Source organism: Taudactylus pleione, unplaced genomic scaffold (genome assembly GCF_031769625.1).
Source record: "Taudactylus pleione unplaced genomic scaffold, aTauple2 ptg000585l, whole genome shotgun sequence".
Taxonomy (NCBI): Eukaryota; Metazoa; Chordata; class Amphibia; order Anura; family Myobatrachidae; genus Taudactylus; species Taudactylus pleione.
The window spans coordinates 711394-731270 of NW_028284987.1; the positions used below are offsets into that span (position 1 = coordinate 711394).

General features: G+C 44.0%; 1 protein-coding gene across 5 annotated transcripts in view; it reads left to right on the forward strand.

The window, feature by feature from the left end:
* The window catches only part of SPECC1 (sperm antigen with calponin homology and coiled-coil domains 1), a 560436-nt gene that overhangs the window by 407703 nt on the left and 132856 nt on the right, over positions 1-19877 (forward strand). For all 5 annotated transcript variants that reach the window (XM_088453631.1, XM_088453630.1, XM_088453633.1 and 2 more), the window contains one exon: positions 5807-5963. In XM_088453631.1, coding sequence (XP_088309757.1) covers positions 5807-5963 — 157 coding nt within the window. The remainder of the gene's footprint in view (positions 1-5806; positions 5964-19877) is intronic.

A 19877-nucleotide genomic window follows, 5' to 3' on the forward strand; every position in this document is an offset into this window, starting at 1 on the left:
TGAGTTTGTCGCCTGGATACCACTCACAGTTGAATGTTAAGACGGAACGAGTAAATAAGTAATTAGAACATATCTGAAATGTTACATTTCTAAGCTTCGAAACGACTGGGTTGAGCCCGCGGCCAAAGAGCCCAGTGTGCCAAGCCTGGCCAGTGGGAGGCCAGGAGCTGTGTCAAGACCTGCAGTCAGGCAGGAAGGACCACAAAGTTTCTCTTCTGGTCCTCCCTGCCTGACTGCAGGTCTGGACATGGCCTCCTGGCCTACCACTGGCCTGGCTTTGGCACACTGGGCTCTTTGGCTGCTTCAGTCCTTCTTGGACTAATTCCACTTGCAGCCTCACTGGTCTGCCTCAGTCCTCCCTGGATTGAATCCACAGGGCAGCCCCTAGGTGTGGTTACATTTCCTATATCTACCCTGTGTGGACGGACCCCACCAGCCCCACACAAAATCCATGGCTTACTATTGCCACTTAGCTTGGTATTGCCACAATATATATATATATATATATATATATATATATATATATACAGTCAGCTCCATAAATATTGGGACATTGACAGAATTTTCATATTTTGTCCTCTATTCACCACCACAATGGCTTTGAAATGAAACAAACAAGATGTGATTTAACTGCATACTTTCAGATTTAATTTGAGGGTAATTACATCCAAATCGGGTGAACGGTGTAGGAATTACAACGGTTTCTATATGTGCCTCCCACTTTTTAAGGGGCCAAAAGTAATGGGACAAACTAAACAATCCTAAATCTAACTTTCACTTTTTAATACTTTGTTGCAAATCCTTTGCAGACAATTACAGCCTGAAGTCTGGAACGCATAGACATCACCAGACACTGGGTTTCATCCCTGGTGATGCTCTGCCAGGCCTCTACTGCAAATGTCTTCAGTTCCTGCTTGTTCTTGGGGCATTTTCCCTTCAGTTTTGTCTTCATCAAGTGAAATGCATGCTCAATCGGATTCAGGTCAGGGGATTGACTTGGCCATTGCATAACATTCCACTTTTTAGCCTTAAAAAACTCTTTGGTTGCTTTTGCAGTATGCTTCGGGTCATTGTCCAGCTGCACTGTGAAGCGCTGTCCAATGAGTTCTGAAGCATTTGACTGAATATGAGCATATAATATTGCCCGAAACACTTCAGAATTCATTCTGCTGCTTTTTTCAGCAGTCACATCATCAATAAATACAAGGGAACCAGTTCCATTGGCAGCCATACATGCCCATGCCACGACACTACCACCACCATGCTTCACTGATGAGGTGATATGTTTTGGATCATGAGCAGTTCCTTTCCTTCTCTTCTCTTCCCATCACTCTGGTACAAGTTGATCTTTGTCTCATCTGTCCATAGGATGTTGTTCCAGAACTGCAATGGCTTTTTTAGATGTTGTTTTGCAAACTCTAATCTGGTCTTCCTGTTTTTGTGGCTCACCAATGGTTTGCATCTTGTGGTGAACCCTCTATATTCACTCTTGTGAAGTCTTCTCTTGATTGTTGACTTTGACACATATACATCTACCTCCTGGAGAGTGTTCTTGATTTGGCCAACTGTTATGAAGGGGTTTTTCTTCACCAGGGAAATAATTATTTTGTCATCCACCACAGTTGTTTTCCGTGGTCTTCTGGGTCTTTTGGTGTTGCTGAGCTCTCCGGTGCGTTCTTTCTTTTTAAGAATGTTCCAAACAGTTGATTTGGCCACACCTAATGTTTTTGCTATCTCTCTGATGGGTTTGTTTTGATTTTTCAGCCTAATGATGGCTTGCTTCACTGATAGTGACAGCTCTTTGGATCTCATATTGAGAGTTGACAGCAACTGATTCCAAATGCAAATGTCACACCTAGAATCAACTCCAGACCTTTTACCTGCTTAATTGATAATGAAATAATGAGGGAATAGCCCACACCTGTCCATGAAATAGCTTTGAGTTGATAGTCCCAGTACTTTTGGCCCCTTAAAAAGTGGGAGGCACATATTGAAACTGTTGTAATTCCTACACCGTTCACCTGATTTGGATGTAATTACCCTCAAATTAAATCTGAAAGTCTGCAGTTAAAGCACATCTTGTTTGTTTCATTTCAAAACTATTGTGGTGGTGAATAGAGGCCAAAATCTGAAAATTCTGTCAATGTCCCAATATTTATGGACCTGACTGTATATTAATATTATAAGAACGTTGTGCCTGTCTGTTCCTAGTTGGTGCAACATTTATTGACATCATCAATGCAAGAGATAAGTGTGAGAGAAAGATTCTTTGGGTGAAGCCATGGGCAACAGCTAGTATATACTCCAGAAGATCATATATTTTTTCAGGTGCCAGAGCAAACAAATGATATATTGTTAGTATATGTGCAGAAAGGAACGGCACTCTGGAAACCGTTTTTATGCATAAACTACTTGAGTTTATTTGATACAAGAAACAGCAACATTTTGAGTCTGCTCAGGACCCTTTATCAAGTTAGGAAACGAATACTTGTCTTTAGCAGAATAAGAATACCTAATAAAAAAATCAAATATCCTAACTGATCAGGGAATCCCATTTATGTCAAGAATCATGAAAGAGTTGTGCCACCTGCTTAAGTTTATTTACCTAAGGAGCTCTGTGTATCGCCCTCAGACTGATGGTTAATGGAGAGGTTTAACAAAACTTTAAAGAATATGATAAAGAAAGTGATGATTAAAGATGGAGATTATTTGTTTGTTTATTGCTGACCATTAGAGAGGTTCCACAATCTTCCACACGGTTCTCCCCTTTTTGATTTTTTTTATGATTTGCTGTATGGGAGACACCCAACGGGATTCCTGGATATTACAAAACAGACATGGGAGTGGCAACCTGGTGCTTATAAGACTGTTATTGAGCATCAGATGTAATAAAAAAAAAATAACTGCAGTTTTGACGATAGTAAGAGAGTACATGGAACAGGGAAAACAAAGGGTGTACAGTGGTAATGTCCAATTACATACCTTTTGGGGACAGAGTGCTTACTTTTGTTCCCATGGTAGAAAGTAAATTAGTTTCATCACAAACAGTCTGTCTGTGATGAAACTAGTTGGGTGTGGCCTTGGGACTCCAGACGTTTTTACGTCACACACCGTTCACAGTGGCCGGAGGCTTGGTCGGGTGATTACAAGCTGCTGTTATGGACTTCCCTGGCGCGGTGTCTGCCCACTGGTACTATCCGGAGGTATCTGAGTTGCATGCCGAGTCAGGAGTTTGTAATATACCCGCTGTTCCTTACTATAATAAACGTGAGCATTGAAATATAGTAAATATATAGTGTTATACTTTTCTGCAGAAAGGAATATTTCTTTAGCGAGTTGAGCATGTGTTTTACCGTGTATTCAGTTTATTCATTTAAGGGCCTGTTCGGAAATGCTGATAATGTGCATCCAATACTTACTGCCAACTGGAGGACATAATAGAAACCACTGGAGACCCAATCATGTCTGGCCCAGAATACAACGGCTGCTATGTGTACTTTCCACTTAAACCAACAGTGATGTAATGTGCTGAACAGAGGCTGCTGTGTTCACACAGGACTGAGGGATGGGAAAACTGCTCTAAATCCAGTTCAAAGTAGCTCGGTCACAGCTGCACAATCTGAGCTGTCTCTCCTGTTTGTAAAGAGCATAAAACATGTTCAGTTTCCTTAAGTCTAGCAAATCCAAAGTAGTGGAACCTAGCAGCCAGTCCTGTTCACTTACTACTATCTGCACAGATCATTCCAGCCAAGCTGGGGCAAGAAATCATGTAACATATTTCTTTGGCACATTATAAACTGTTTTGCTGTACAAGGCGAGTATAATGCCCATAAGTCTCTCATACATGCTTCATCTGTGTGTGTGATAATATACATGCAGCAATAGCCATATAATACTGTGTGTAGATAATGGGAACATTTCAGCTAACAAACCAAATGACTCTCCTTCCTTATGATGCCATTTGAAGCGGCTCTGCTGATAGACCACCAAGGTTGTCCATGTGCTCATTCTGTGCACTGATCCTTGGCATCTCCAGTCTTCTGTTCATCTTGCAATGAAGAAGGTGTAATTTCCGCTGAACATTAGTTAGCCTTGTCATTGCCACAATTGTAGGGTTTTTGGTTATTTGCATCACGAGCCACACCAATAAATGGTTCTTTCCTGTGTTTTCTGTATTTTATTAATATGTAATTGTCTATTAGGCAGGAGATAGATGGCCGACATGTTTTCGAGGATATCCTGGAGCCAGGCACAAAGATCCACACATGTATATTTATTGTCTAAATATGTTATTTAGGTAGGATCTATAAAATGATCTTTGTTTTATAGACAATAAGGATAAATATCTTTGTTTCAATCACGGAAAGGGAGCTTTGTTCTACTTCCATAGAAATCTCTGCCTTAATTTCATTCCTTGTAATGCCCTTGAATACATATGTAGGTGCTTTATTGAACTTAATGTTGGCAAAATGCAGTTTTATTCTACAGTCAAGGTCCTGGAATAATTTAGTTTTATGTTGTTTGAGTGCATTGCTTTTATCCGTGCTAAGGTTTATTGGCCCTAAATTGGTAATAAAAGACGTCAATGTAAATGTTACAGAGTTTCCTTTAGTGCAGAAAATTCCTGAATGCTAGCAGTCCAGTGACTCCCGGTGAATTCTGCATAGCACTAATTCTAGTTTCTGTTAATACCTTTGTGCATTTTTTATCAGTATTCTCTTAAAGGTTTTATTAGTATGTAGCACCATGATGGTTTCAGTTGAATTTCTCTAAAGAACTAAATTATGGGTTAAATGATGTGGGATAGGCATGTGGAGGTGTAAATGATGTGGGACAGGCATGTGGAGGTATAAATGATGTGGGACAGGCATGTGGAGGTGTAAATGATATGTGACAGGTATGTGGAGGTGCGAATGATGTGGGACAGGTATGTGGAGGTGTAAATGATATGTGACAGGTATGTGGAGGTGCGAATGATGTGGGACAGGTATGTGGAGGTGTAAATGATATGTGACAGGTATGTGGAGGTGCGAATGATGTGGGACAGGTATGTGGAGGTGCAAATGATGTGGGACAGGCGTGTGGAGGTGTAAATGATGTGGGGCAAGAAGGTGGAGGTGTAAATGATGTGGGACAGGTGTGTGGAGGTGGTGTATTGATGGGAGAGGGGTTTTTGAACTTGTAGATAAAAGGTAAAAGTGTTTATTTCAACTTCTTATAAACTTGTATAAAGACACTGAAAAATTACTATAAAGACATTTTTCTGTACCCCAAAATCCTGTACAGACTTTAATTTGCTGAAAAACACTTGCTTACTATAATTTTTCCACCATTAACAAAAAGTGCAAATATCACGCATCTGACACTTTTTAAAAATCTCCAGTACTGTCCTTATGGCCACTGACAGCCTTTAAAAGGTCCTGCTATATCTGCTGTCATTTTTTGGGGGTCCAGGGTGGCTATCCCACATTTTCTTGCACTTCTCCCAGGTCGCATTTTGTAGAAACATTGAGCACCCTCGCCGCGATTACAGCAAATTGGCATTTTCTAATTGGATCTCACATTTCTTCGGTCCACGCATTCATGCAATGTTTCCGAGTTTCAAGAAACAAACTCAATTTTGCAAACTCGCACCTATGTTTGTAATTTTATGTACCTTTGACTGCCAGTGACTTCATTGGAGTTCCAGATAAGAAGTAAAATGCTTTAACTGCAAATAGATTTAACTGCATAAATAGCATGTGTAGGAATTGTTTTTCCTTTAATTACGGTTTTGAAAGCAATATGCTTCTATTTCTACCTACAGACAAGGTAAAAGGACAAAGAGAAGACCTGACTCCAGATCGGCTTCCCCGCAAGAGCCCCTCTCTGGAGTCCCTGAATACTCACACGTCTCTAGGTTTTGGATCAAGAACTTCTTCCCCATTTGCACTGGACTCCTTAACACCACAGAGTAAATTCAGGTAGGATCCTGCGCACATTACAGACACACAGGTGGGAGTGCAATGTAGAGTCAGGTTTATAGTTGGAAATATTTATCTGGATCAATTCAGACAGTAATATGAGCTTCTTTCCGGATGCACTGTAAGAGCCTTATGCAAAGTATTCACAACGCTTCACTTTTTCCACATTTTGTTATGTTACAGCCTTATTCCAAAATTGAATAAATAAATTTTTATCCTCAAAATTCTACACACAATACCCCATAATGACAACGTGTAAAAAGTTTTTTTGAGATTTTTGCAAATTTTATAAAAAAAAAAAAAAAAAAACTAAGAAATCACATGTACATAAGTATTCACAGTCTTTGCTCAATACTTTGTTGATGCACCTTTGGCAGCAGTTACAGCCTGAAGTCTTTTTGAATATGATGTCACAAGCTTGGCACAACTATCTTTGGGCAGTTTTGCCCATTCCTCTTTGCAGCATCTCTTAAGCTCCATTAGGTTGGATGGGAAGCGTTGGTGCACAGCCATTTTCAGATCTCTCTAGAGATGTTCAATTGGATTCAAGTCTGGGCTCTGGCTGGGCCACTCAAGGACATTCACAGAGTTGTCCTGAAGCCACTCCTTTGATATCTTGGCTGTGTGCTTAGGGTCGTTGTCCTGCTGAAAGATGAACAGTCGCCCCAGTCTGAGGTCAAGAGCGCTCTGGAGCAGGTTTTCATCCAGGATGTCTCTGTACATTGCTGCATTCATCTTTGCCTGTATCCTGACTAGTCTCCCAGTTCCTGCCGCTGAATAACATCCCCACAGCATGATGCCTGGTGATGAGCGGTGCCTGGTTTCCTCCAAACATGACGCCTGGCATTCACGCCAAAGAGTTCAATCTTTGTCTCATCAGACCAGAGAATTTTGTTTCTCATGGTCTGAGAGTCCTTCAGGTGCATTTTGGCAAACTCCAGGCGGGCTGCCATGTCCTTTTTACCAAGAAGAGGCTTCCGTCTTGCCACTCTACCATACAGACCTGATTGGTGGATTGCTGCAGAGATGGTTGTCCTTCTGGAAGGTTCTCCTCTTTCCGCAGAGGAATGCTGTAGCTCTGACAGAGTGACCATCGGGTTCTTGGTCACCTCCCTGACTAGGGCCCTGCTCCCCCGATCGCTCAGTCCTGTGGTTTCCGAACTTCTTCCATTTACGGATGATGGAGGCCACTGTGCTCATTGGGACCTTCAAAGTAGCAGATAATTTTCTGTACCCTTCCCCAGATTTGTGCCTCGAGACAATCCTGTCCCTGAGGCCTAAAGACAATTCCTTGGACTTCATGCTTGACAGTGCATGTCAGAGCACAAACCAAGTGTGGGACCTTATATAGACAGGTGTATGCCTTTCAAAATCATGTCCAATCAACTGAATTTACCACAGGTGGACTCCAATTAAGCTGTAGGAACATCTCAAGGATGATCAGTGGAAACATGCACCTGAGCTAAATTTTGAGCTTCATGGCAAAGGCCGTGAATACTTATGTACATGTGATTTCTTAGTGTTTTTTTTTTTTTTTTTAAATTTGCAAAAATCTCAAAACAATTTTTTACACGTTGTCATTATGGGGTATTGTGTGTAGAATTTTGAGGACAAAAATTAATTTATTCCATTTTGGAATAAGGGTGTAACATAACAAAATGTGGAGAAAGTGAAGCACTGTGAATACTTTCCGGATGCACTGTACATGTTGGTATAGCACACCCACTTCCCAATTCTTAGAACTGCCCCTAGAATACCCATATGGTCCCAGTTTGGCAGAGCATCCTGAAAATGCGCATGGTAGAAAGATGAAACACCACTTCAAAGCCCAACCTACTAACTAATCATACTCTTTAGTCACTTCATCTTTTTATATTTACATTTTAAACTTAATCATAAGAGAGAGGGGCAGGGGCGTAGCTAGACCTGTGGGGGGCCCCATAGCAAAATTTGTAGACTCAGAAATGGGCGTCGTGGGTGGGGATGTAGAAATTTTGCTATTTAGCAGTGTCTCTCCGTACTGATGCTGGTGAGGAGACTCGTATGAAAGGAGGGCAGGGCCTGATAATTCTAACAGGGGCCCGCAGCGTTGATGATCCCTGCAGAAAACTGCTTCCTAGTCACAGGCCTGTGACTAAGAAGCAGTTCACAGGAGGGATCAGCGGCATCCGCAGTCTACCAAAAATGGGTGCAAGGGAGAGGCGGACCCCAGAGGTGCTGAGGGCCCCATAGCAACCACACCATCTGCACCCACAGTAGCTATGCCTCTGGAGAAAGGATATCAGGACTGTCTTTATTACATTGGTTGAAATATGCCTGTTAATACTACAGTAAAGTACAAATGGGTCTATTCATAATGCAGTGAAAAGCCCTGTGTTCTGCAAAACAGGACTTTTCGGCGATTCATAGAAGGGGTTACCATGGAGAAGGGTATTCCTTCTCCAGTGGCACCCCCGCTTCGTGTATGAATCGCATCACCATACTTTTGTACGGTGAGTGCAAATCATAAAGGAACTGAAAGCTCAGCTTCCCGATCCTATGCTGCGGTATGTATTCGCCATCTGAGGATGGCGTAGTCTGTACCGCAAGCTGAACAGAGCAGGGAAGTAGCAATATCCCTTCTTCCTGCCCGGCGCTGGTTCCGCTACCCCTTTTTCCAGCATCCATTACAGCAGACCTGACCTGCTGCTCTCGGACACCGGCACATGCGCAGTAAGAATACAGACATATATCGGTCTGTATTCTAACTGTGACCAGGGGTCGCGGAGGGGCCGGACTGGAAAATGTACGTGAATTGACTATTTAACATCACTATATTTCGCAACGATGTGATGCGATATATAGTGATGTTTATTGTGAGCCACATTATGTTCTATATGAATAGACACCAAAGTCCCACTAAGTACAATGTTGGCACCTCAAAGGCGAGGTAAAGATCACTGTATTTTTCTGTAAGTAATAATGTGCCTTCCAGCAAAGACAAATCACCACCTCATAATTCCACCATCTCCACTCCTTTGTCTCATAATATGTTTTATTATTTCATGTTGGTGCAATAGTAGCTGTACTTATACATGGAGTCCGAACTAAGGACCCTATTTAACGACAATGCTTCTTATCGGCGGCATATTTAGTTTAGTATTGCAGTGATCCTAACGAATATATCATTGGTATTTAACATTACTTACCTCTCCATTGAAGTCCAGCGACGTCCATCTCCTTGGTGGCGTCCTCCGCTCTGTTTCTGGCAGCCTAATGCTGCCAGTGATAGGCTGCTGTGTCATGCGCATGCGGCGACGGTCATTCTGCACATACACATTACACTTTCACCCGGCGGGGACTCGGCAATGTCTGGAAAGCTTCAATAAAGCCAAAAAGGCTGCTGCTGGGTCTCCATTCCCGGCAGTGGTGACCGTATTGCTATTGTAAGTGATACAGTAATAAGCAGCGCTGTTTGTTAAATACTGAAAGGAGGACCCCTTTAGTGAGTAGTAAAGGAGTTATGTCTTGTTGGTAAATGGGGCCCATTGTACAGTACAAACCTTTGCCAGACCGGAAGCCTGGTCGTTTTGTTGATCCCCATATATGTTGCAGATGCTGCGCTCTGACCAGTTTGGCAGCATAAATTATGATTTTTCGCAATTTTGCCGCTGAGAGTTGTGTTTCATTTGCGTCTGCGTTTGAGATTTTATTTTACCTATGTACTATAGTAATAGTGCTAACATTAGCAATACCAATATTCCAAAAATATGAATTTTGCCGAAAGCATCGCTTACATATATTGCAGAGCAACTTATAAGTGTGTGACCTCAACATTGGGCATTATGAATGTACAATCTAAGGCAGCGCTGGCCAACCAGTCAGAGGCAAAGAGACAAAAATACCTGTAGCTAAGCTAAAGAGCCGACAGCTGTCACAAGGCCACACCCCATTTTGTGCGCACGCCTTTGGTATGACATTTACAGGAGCATGACCTATTTTTGTCCCATATGCAGTGTCCCATGTATTTGTGCCTCTTGTGCAGTGCCCCCTGTATTTGTGCCCCTTGTGCAGTGCCCCCTGTATTTGTGCCCTTTGTGCAGTGACTCCTGTATTTGTGCCCCTTGTGCAGTGCCCCCTATATTTGTGCCCCTTGTGCAGTGCCCCCTGTATTTGTGCCCCTTATGCAGTGCCCCCTATATTTGTGCCCCTTATGCAGTGCCGCCTTTGTATTTGTGCCCCTTGTGCAGTGCCCCCTGTATTTGTGCCCCTTGTGCAGTGCCCCCTGTATTTGTGCCCTTTGTGCAGTGACCCCTGTATTTGTGCCCCCTGTATTTGTGCCCCTTATGCAGTGCCCCCTATATTTGTGCCCCTTATGCAGTGCCGCCTTTGTATTTGTGCCCCCTTTGTATTTGTGCCCCTTATGCAGATGCAGTGCCCCCTGTAGTTTGGGACCTTATGCATGGCCCCTTGTATTTATGCCCCCTTAAGCAAAGCCTCCAGCCCATTACTTACCTGACCACGCAGGCTCTGGCTCCCGCTGACACTGCTGCTGTCTGTGACTGGATCTTACTAGATCCAGCAGGCGCGCAGGGCAGGCTCCTCACATTGCGGGTGACGTCACCCGTGCAATGCATCACTGGGAGCGCTAGCCTCTGAAGCAATCAGAGGCTTCTTTAGTCTCTGATCGCTTCACAGACCAGCATTCCCAGTGCCAGTGGGGGAGCCGCATCTTAGAATCAAAAGAGCCACGACTTGGCCACCCCTGATCTAAGGCTTTTTGTTCTATAACTTGGTTGAAAAATGCATAATTTGAGGCTAGTCCAGTGTCCTTTATTAATGATAACAGCTACAATATAAAAAGCTCTGTTCTGCGATAAATGAAGTTTAATTACAGACATGGATTTCTAATTCAATGTTGTTGTTTTTTTATAGAGAAATTCGTGCTCCCTATTACCTATAGTCAAATACACTATGGTAGTTACTCTCACCAGTTTATACAACATGTACCAAAAATAAAAGTTTTTATTTTCATAATGGTGGACTGCCTGATAATATACAGGTTGAGTCTCCCATATACAAATATTCCAAAATACGGAATATTTTTAGCATGACTAAGATAGTGAAACCTTTGCTTTCTGATGGTTCAATGTACACAAACTTTGTTTAAAGCACTAAATTATTAAAATACAATATAAAATATCCTTCAGGCTGTGCGTATAGGGTGTATATGAAACATAAATGAATTTCTTGTATGTACACAAACTTTTTTTGATGCACAAAATTATTAAAAAATATTGTATAAAATGACCTGCAGGCTTTGTGTATAAGGTGTATATAAAACATATATGCATTATGTGTTTAGATTTGGGTCCCATTCCCAACTTATTTCATGGTGGTATGCAAATATTCCAAAATACAGAATATTCCGATATGTACGAAATACATACATTTTGAATATGGGAGACTCAACCTGTATTAAAATATAACTTTTATTGGTTTATTCATCCGTGATATACCTTTCCAGTATGACACATCATGACCAGCAACATCACTAGTTTTCCATTGCATCCCATAGAGATACACCAAGCTTCGGAAAGTATCACTTTGTACCCCATAGGCAACGCCTCATCGAAGCCTATAGGCTTCTTACTGCATAATACCCTCGAGAGGTAACCACGAGGATCCATCCCAGTGTTCCCAGCGGCTCATGCAGAAGGACTCCCGGGTCATGAAGTCCTCACACCGCAAAAGACAGCCCTTATCAAAAAAGTTGACCGTTAAAAACAACTTGATCCTGGGGTGCATGAGATCCAAAGTGTTCCCAGTCTTTAAACTTGCTAATGGCATTTTAAAATGTGAATGGCAGGGTACACAAAATGTTCTAATTTTTAATAAAACATGATGAGGTCATGTTGGAATAAAATATACTCTTCAGATATATACATTTAGTGACATACTGAAGAATTTTGGTGAACTTCGATAAGTTCCATAAAGAATATGACAAATATGTAATGGTTGTAGACCAAATGGAGAGACAAGTCATAGACAAGGGGAGAAATTATTCAAGCTAAAATTATTATTCTAACAATGCAGTATTTCTGAGAGCAAATAATCAGAAAATAAAGAGACCAATATACTATCTACCTCTTCAAGAAATCCTCTTTCCTTAATCGGGATGTTAAAGTGCAAGTTACGACACATATAAAGAGTTATATAGGGCTGGATATATAAGGACCAGGGGTCATGGCAAGAAATGTTTGGAGTAGAGAGGAGGGAGAAGGGAAGGGCCAACCTCTAGGGGAAGATATATCAAACTTTGGAGAGCGATAAAGTGGAGAGAGATCAGTGGCAAACGCAGAATTTTGAAAGGGGGGCTTCCAAACCGATTGATATATATATATATATATATATATATCAATTAGTACTTGTGTACTTTATGGACTCATTACCTTATTAAGTGTCCAGCGTCATTCCCTACCATCCAAGTGGGCACAGAGAGGGAATATAACCATGTGGCAAGCGTAGCGAGCCACTGAGCCCGAAGCGTGGTGAGACCAGCGAGCCCGCGAGGGGACAACTTTCAAGTACCATATTTATATATATATATATATATATATATATGTGTGTGTATATATATATATATTTTTTTTTTATAGACAGTTGAGGCATCGCACAGACATGCACACACTGACAAAGACTACATACTGACACACGCAAACTGACAAAGACTACACAATGTCACACACATATACTGACACACACAAACTGAGAGACTACACAATGTCATGCACACATACTGTCAGACTACATAGTGACACACACACTGACTAAGACTATCACGCACACAAACTGACTAAGACTACACACACACCTCTTTCACTTAAAAAGTTAATGCAGGCAAATAAATACAGTATCATTTATTAAAGATTCCCACCTCCCCTGCCAACAACCCCCGTCTCCTCACCCGGCAACCACCCTGCGCTGGCAAGACACCACATACACATCCCCGCCTGCACCTCCTTTCCTCTGTCGCGCATCCCCACATATAATACACACACCTGTGGGGCTCTGGGGGAAAGCACCATGGATACAGTCAGCGAGTCACTGGGCGGCAGCTCATCATTCAGCCTCTCACGATGCACCATCCTCGGAACAGCCTGAGAGGAGCTGCGCACTGCAGCTGCAGCTCCCCCTTCAATCAGCCAGCCCAGCCAGTGTACAAAGTTGGCTGCTGTTGTTCAGCTGCCCGTTAATAGAGCGGCAGCCAGGGGGGGGTTTCTAGGTACTCGGAAACCCCCCCTGCGTGCGCGGGTGGATATAAAGTAGTACCAACCAATCAGCTCATAACCACCATTTTACAGGTTGTGTTTAAAAAATTACAGGAGCTGATTGGTTGGTACTTTATCTCTCTCCACTTTCTCTTTCTCCAAGCTTTAAAAAAATCTCACCCCTAGAGAGGTACAAGTCAGGAAATGATAACTCCAAATTGCAGCTCAGTAACCTATCTTCTAGAATGTAAATGAGATACTGTACAATTATTAGCAAGGGATGTTCCTTATTAAAGAAACTTATAGACAGCTCAATGACACATCTGTAATAAGAGACTCCTATTTAATCCAATTATGAATTATTTACAACAATGCAAGAATATACTGGTACAAGCTCTAAGCAAATGGAACTATAAAATACCAACCTTTTACTAGAGATGAGTGGATCGATTCTTGTCGTCAAATTACAGCAATTTAGGATTTATCTTATTGGCTTTCCAGAACATGTGAGAGCCAATAAGATGCCATTTTTCACATCCAAACGTAACCGAGTAGAACCGTAATGCTCATATATCCACCAAAGTACTGTACACAAGGATAGATTGAATCCGCCAAGCAGGCACATTGTTAGGATATAAATCCCAGACATGAGAAAGCTAGTATTTATGTGGACAAACAGACACTTTGTGATGAGCCTACTAACATATCAGAGACACAATGGATGTGTAGGCTAAATTACAGTATTCCAAATACCTTGTTAATAACATGCAATGTTGAAGCATTGTCCTGCAGCATAAACAATGAGATAGGACTTCAAGCAACAATATTATTTTAGTGAGGAATTGGGAACTGAGCACTTTTCTACAGTTGCTCAATTTTCTATTACTGGAGACTTTTTATCACGCCTGGTGAAATACTTTAACAAATCAAGGTAACAGTGATGGGGACCTTTTGTGCACCAACATGTGTAAATGTATATTTTAGGTGGAGGGAATGAGAGCACATTTTCAAATAAAACACTGAAAAATACACGAAGCATATATCGTTATGGCTTCAGTATACAGACAATGATAATGGGATATGAAAAGGATCATGTCGAGAAGTTTATGAATATGTTGAACGCCAGCTCTCTTAATCTAAAGCTTACCATGGAACTAATGTGCATTTTTGTGAATAAAAACACCCATTCATATTTCTAGTAAAAAGCATTGAGGTCATTACATACACCCAAAGAATTCAGGAGAATCTTTCCTTTAAATGGATTTGTGGTCATAATTATACAGGTCATTCCATGTCAACAAGGGGTCTCCACCTGACCATCTCCAATAGTGATAACATTTTACATGGTCAGGTGGGGACCCCTGGTCTATTTGTCATGGAATGTGGATGCACATTTGTTCTTCAAATTCATTTTTCAAACATTGCTATAGGCAATATCTATTACTATACATTGCTAATGGTAATATCTATTACTATATGTTGCTAATGGTAATATCTATTACAATATGTAAATGACATTAATTAAATCTAACATCTATCAGATCTAACAACTTTGAAATGGATTATGGACTTTATTCAGAGGCGGCCGTACGGTCTACGACCGCACGGCTGCCTCAATGTTTTGCCAGTGCGCATGCGTGAGACCCGCTACGACCGACAGCGTGGTCCCTCGTGCGCATGCGTGAGACCCGCTACGACCGACAACGCCGGTCGTAGCGGGTCTCTTTCCAAAGGGGGCGAGCTGTCGATGTTGATTGACAGCTCGCCCCGTTTGGAAGGCGGGCCGGGGGGGGTGGCAGCCCAAACGGAGGCGTTCCCATGGGAATGCCTGCCGTTTGGGGGAGGCCCCACTGACATCACTAGTGATGTCAGTGGAGAGCTTCCGGCTCTGACAGAGCCAGAAGCTCTCCGGGGCTTACGACAAGTGAGACCCTACCCTAGGGTCTCGTCGTAAGTCCCGATGGTCGCGATGGTCTCTGACCATCGTGACCATCACCCGAGCGGTCGTTAGAGCTGTGGGTGTTAACAGCCTAACGACCACAACAGAGGCGGGCAGTCAGGATGCAAGTGGCCGCCCAGTTTCTGAGCGACCGCTTGCATCCTCCGACCGCCTCTGAATGAGGCCCTATGTCCTTGCCCTTACCTTCTTAAGACAATGATTAAAAAAAATGAAATAAACCCATGGACAATTGGACAGAATAGTATTGATCACTAAGTGTTGATCACAATATCAGAATACAGGCTCACTTGATTGGCCGTATATTTTTTTTTCCTCCTGCTCACTGAGGCCCTAATTCAGAGCCACACGCTCTGACAGAGCACTCGCTCTGAATCAGGGCGTCTTTTTTTTTTTTTTTTTTTTTTATGGAGCTGCCTCCTGGTCGCTCGCATTGCTGTGGGTTGCCACCCACAGCTAATGCGAGCGGCCAGGTTGATGGTCATGATGGTCAAGACCATCGCGACCATCGGGCTTGCGACGAGACCCTTGTGGTAGGGTCTCGTGGCCGCAAGCCCCAGGGAGCTTTCGTCTCAAACAGAGCCGAAAGCTCTCCCACTGACATCACTTGTGATGTCAGTGGGGCCACCCCCAAACGGTAGGCGTTCCCATGGGAACGCCTCCGTCTGGGCAGCCACCCCCCCACCCGCCCACCAAAGGGGGCGTGCTGTGACTCAACATCGACAGCACGCCCCCTTTGGTGCGAGACCCGGAGTATGGATTGCCTGTCGCTATGCGGGTCTCGCGCATGCGCACAACGAAGCCGGCTCCATCGTGCGTATGCGCTCTGGGCCACCATCGACCCGGTTGCGAGCGCTCAGCGCTTGTGACCGGGTCTGAATCAGGCCCTGAGTGTGACCATGAAAATGGCAAAAACTTATAAGCCTAGGTATCCAGATGAACCAATGATTACGTATTTATTCATTTAGTCTGTCAGTAGTTCTCGAGTCCTGAAGTACCACCAACAGGTCATGTTTTGTTCATTTCTTTAATCATGCACACGTGAGTTCATCTATTTTGCTGGGTCAGTAAATATCCCACCTACATCCACCTAAACATGATCTGTTGGGAAAACTTGAGGTTGAAAACCACTTGTCTATGTGATATTTCTAATTGTGAAAGAGGTACCTATAGGTGAGATGATCTGGAGATGATCTGACCCCTATAATAAAAAAAAAGCGTCAGTGTAGGGTTGGCCATCGACCATCGCTGATTCATAATCATTGATGGTTTATAGCCGATGTTGAATGCTTTTACCATCGATGGGGGACAACCAGATTGTTTCCCTCCATCGATGGTACAGCATAACCAAATGTTATTTTTTTTACAAGGTGCTAGGACACGGAGTATAGTTCTGGCACCTGCGTAACCTCTGTCCCCAGGTTCTGATTGGTCTATGAACCAGTCAGTGAAATAACAGGGATGACCATCGGTTGGTGAAACCATTGATGGTCATTCATTGCATATTTGGTAACCATCGATGGCCACTTGCTATATTGCCATCAATGGTAACCATTGATGGTTAGCAAACCGATGGCCTTCCCTATGTCAGTGACACATAGTCTGGAGGCATATGCATGCAGGCGGCCCTGGCAGAGGAGTAGCGTGTAGCCAGGGTTCCCGAAGAACGTGCGTGCTACGGCGCCCCCCCCCCTCAAGTGTTCCAGGGAGGAGGCGGGTCCATATGGGATTAATGTAAAGTAAAAATAAAGATTAGGGGCAGTCCCCTGTCATGGTGCCGATATGCAGTGCCCCCCTGTGCCCCAGGAGAGGATCCCCCTATGCAGTGCCCCTTATACAGTGCCCCAGTAGTGGTCCCCCCTATGCAGTGCCTCTTATACAGTGCCCCCAGTAGTGGTCCCCCCTATGCAGTGCCCCTTGTGCCCCCAGTAGTAAGCCCCTTATATAGTGCCCCCAGTAGTGGTACCCCCTATGCAGTGCCCCTTATATAGTGCCCCCAGTAGCAGTCCACCCCCCATGCAGTGCCCCCAATAGTGGTAACCCTTATGCAGTGCCCCTTAAATAGTGGCCCCAGTTGTAGTCTCACCCCTATGCATTACCCCCAGTATTGCCCTTTTTATAGAGCCCCCAGCAGTGGTCTCTCGATGCAGTGCCCCCAGGGGTAGTCTCCTCCCCCTATGTAGTTTTCCTAGTAGTAGTCCCCTCCCCCCTATGCAGTGCCCCTAGTAGTTGTCCCCTCCCCTTGTAGTGCCCCTAGTAGTAGTAGTCCCCCCTTGTAGTGCCCCTAGTAGTAGTAGTATCCACCTTGTAGTAGTAGTCCCCCCTTGTAGTGCCCCTTGTAGTAGTAGTAGTCCCCCCCCTTGTAGTGCCCCCAGTAGTAGTCCCCCCCCCTTGAAGTGCCCCCAGTAACAATCCCCAGTAGTGGTCTCCACCTTGCAGTGCCCCCAGTAGTGATCTCCCCCTTGTAGTGTCCCCAGTAGTAGTCCCCCCCTTGTCTTGCCCCCAGTAGTAGCCCCCCCCTTGTCTTGCCCCCAGTAGTAGTAGTCCCCCCCTTGCAGTGCCTCCAGTAGTGGTTCCCCCCTTGTAGTACCCCCAGTAGTAGTAGTCCTCTTCCCCCCTTGTAGTACCCCCAGTAGTAGTAGTATAGTAGTCCCCCCCCCCCTTTGTAGTGCCCCCAGTAGTGGTCTCCCCCTTGTAGTGCCCCCAGTAGTGGTCTCCCGCTTGTAGTGCCCACCCCTACCCCAGTAGACACACGTAATAAAAAAACCAAAAAAAGCCCCACTTACCTGAATCCCCGCTCCCGCCGTCACCATCCGCTCCTCCATCTGTCCCTCCCGGGCCGGGCCGCTCTGCATTATGGGAGAGACGTCATGACATAAAGACGCCTCTCCCATTGCCCACTGCGGGAGCCGGAAGATGGAGCGGCTCCTGCAGTGGACACAGCAGCAGCTAATGAGAGTCTGTCAGACTCTCATTGGCTGCTGATCAAAACAAACACACAGCTGCCGGTGCCGGCGGCTGTGTGTTTGTCACTTGTCTAGCGCTGACCGAACTCCATCCAGTCAGCACTACACATGCAGTGCAGTCTGTGTTACAGTGACACAGACGGCCCGCATGACGCTGCGGCCCGGGGGGCACATGGCACCCTGCCCCCTAGCCCAGCCCGCCACTGATACTGATAACATAATTTCTGATTGAATGAGTGAATGATTTATTAAGTAATTCGTATAATTACACCAGAGCCAATCCAAGCACAGAATGCCAGAGCCAGTGCTGTCACTGTTGGTACCTCTAATAGCTATTGCACCATTCACAAAATGGAATTGGGTTATAGCTTATGTCTGAAGGCAGGAAATGTAGAGTGGAACGCACAATCCTTAAATGACTGTAAATCTCTGCCATTATATACTGTATGATACGAGCAACAGCGGAAGAAACACAAACATACATCTTTTGCATTTGCAGAAAAATGCTCCTGGTCTGCTAAATGAAAATGGCAGTGAAACATTGCATCATTAGAAAATCATGTTGTATCACTCCAAGTCAGTTTACTATACTGAGAGCATTACTTGTGAATGACTGAGCTAACAAGTACAACATATACCAGTCTGGGAATTAGTAAAAAAAACATTGGCCCTGATTCAGAGCCGGACGCTCTGACCAGAGCGCCCGCTCTGAATCAGGGCCCACCTCCATTAATATGGAGCGTCCTCCTGGACGCTCGAATAGCTGTGGGTCACCAGCCACAGCATATACGAGTGTGCAAAATGATGGTCGCGATGGTCTTGACCATCGCGACCATCGGAACTGCGAGTAAAAGCCTGCGGTTGAGTTTCTCAACCGCAAGGCCCGGAGTGATTTTGGCTCTATCAGAGCCAAAATCACTCCCACTGACATCACTAGTGATGTCAGTGGGGCCGGCTTCAGACGGTAGGCGTTCCCTTGGGAACGCCTCCGTCTGGCAGGCACGCCCCCGGCACGCCCACCAAAGGGGGCGTGCTGTCAGTCACCATCGACAGCACGCCCCCTTTGATGAGACACTCCGAGCGAAGGAAAGTCCTTCGCTCGTCGGGTCTTGCGCATGCGCACGACGGAGCTCCCCCCCGTCGTGCGCATGCGCAGTGGGGAACATCGACCCACTTGCAAGCATACTGCCGCTCGCGAGTGGGTCTCCCCCATAGATCTCAAATTATAACCATTTAGCCCCCGGTATTTGACAGAAGAGAGTTGAAATCCTTTACAACCACGATTATTAAATTTTCAGCGCTTGATAATATTTCAACACATTCTAAGATGCTTTTGATTGAATTTGGATGAAAGTATTCTATTATTACTGAACGACAATATCTGAAAGCTAAGAAAATAGCCCAATGGTAACATTGTATTAATAATATTTCAATACCCATCCACACTCCTCACAGGACTATCATAATATTGCTTTCTTCCGGACAGATTGGTATCTTACAGCGATAATATTATAGAGAATCCGAGCCAACTATAATCTTGAATAAATAATAGAATTATAGCCACCAAACATAATAACTCTCACAATATACTCATTTTACATCTAATACCCTTATCTATATACACAGTCTATCATAACAATTTCTACACAGCTGTGCTCATTATGCAATGAGATCATATCAGATAATGTGAGGATTCACCAACAAAAATATATAAATTCTCCCATTCTGTTCTCTCACCTTA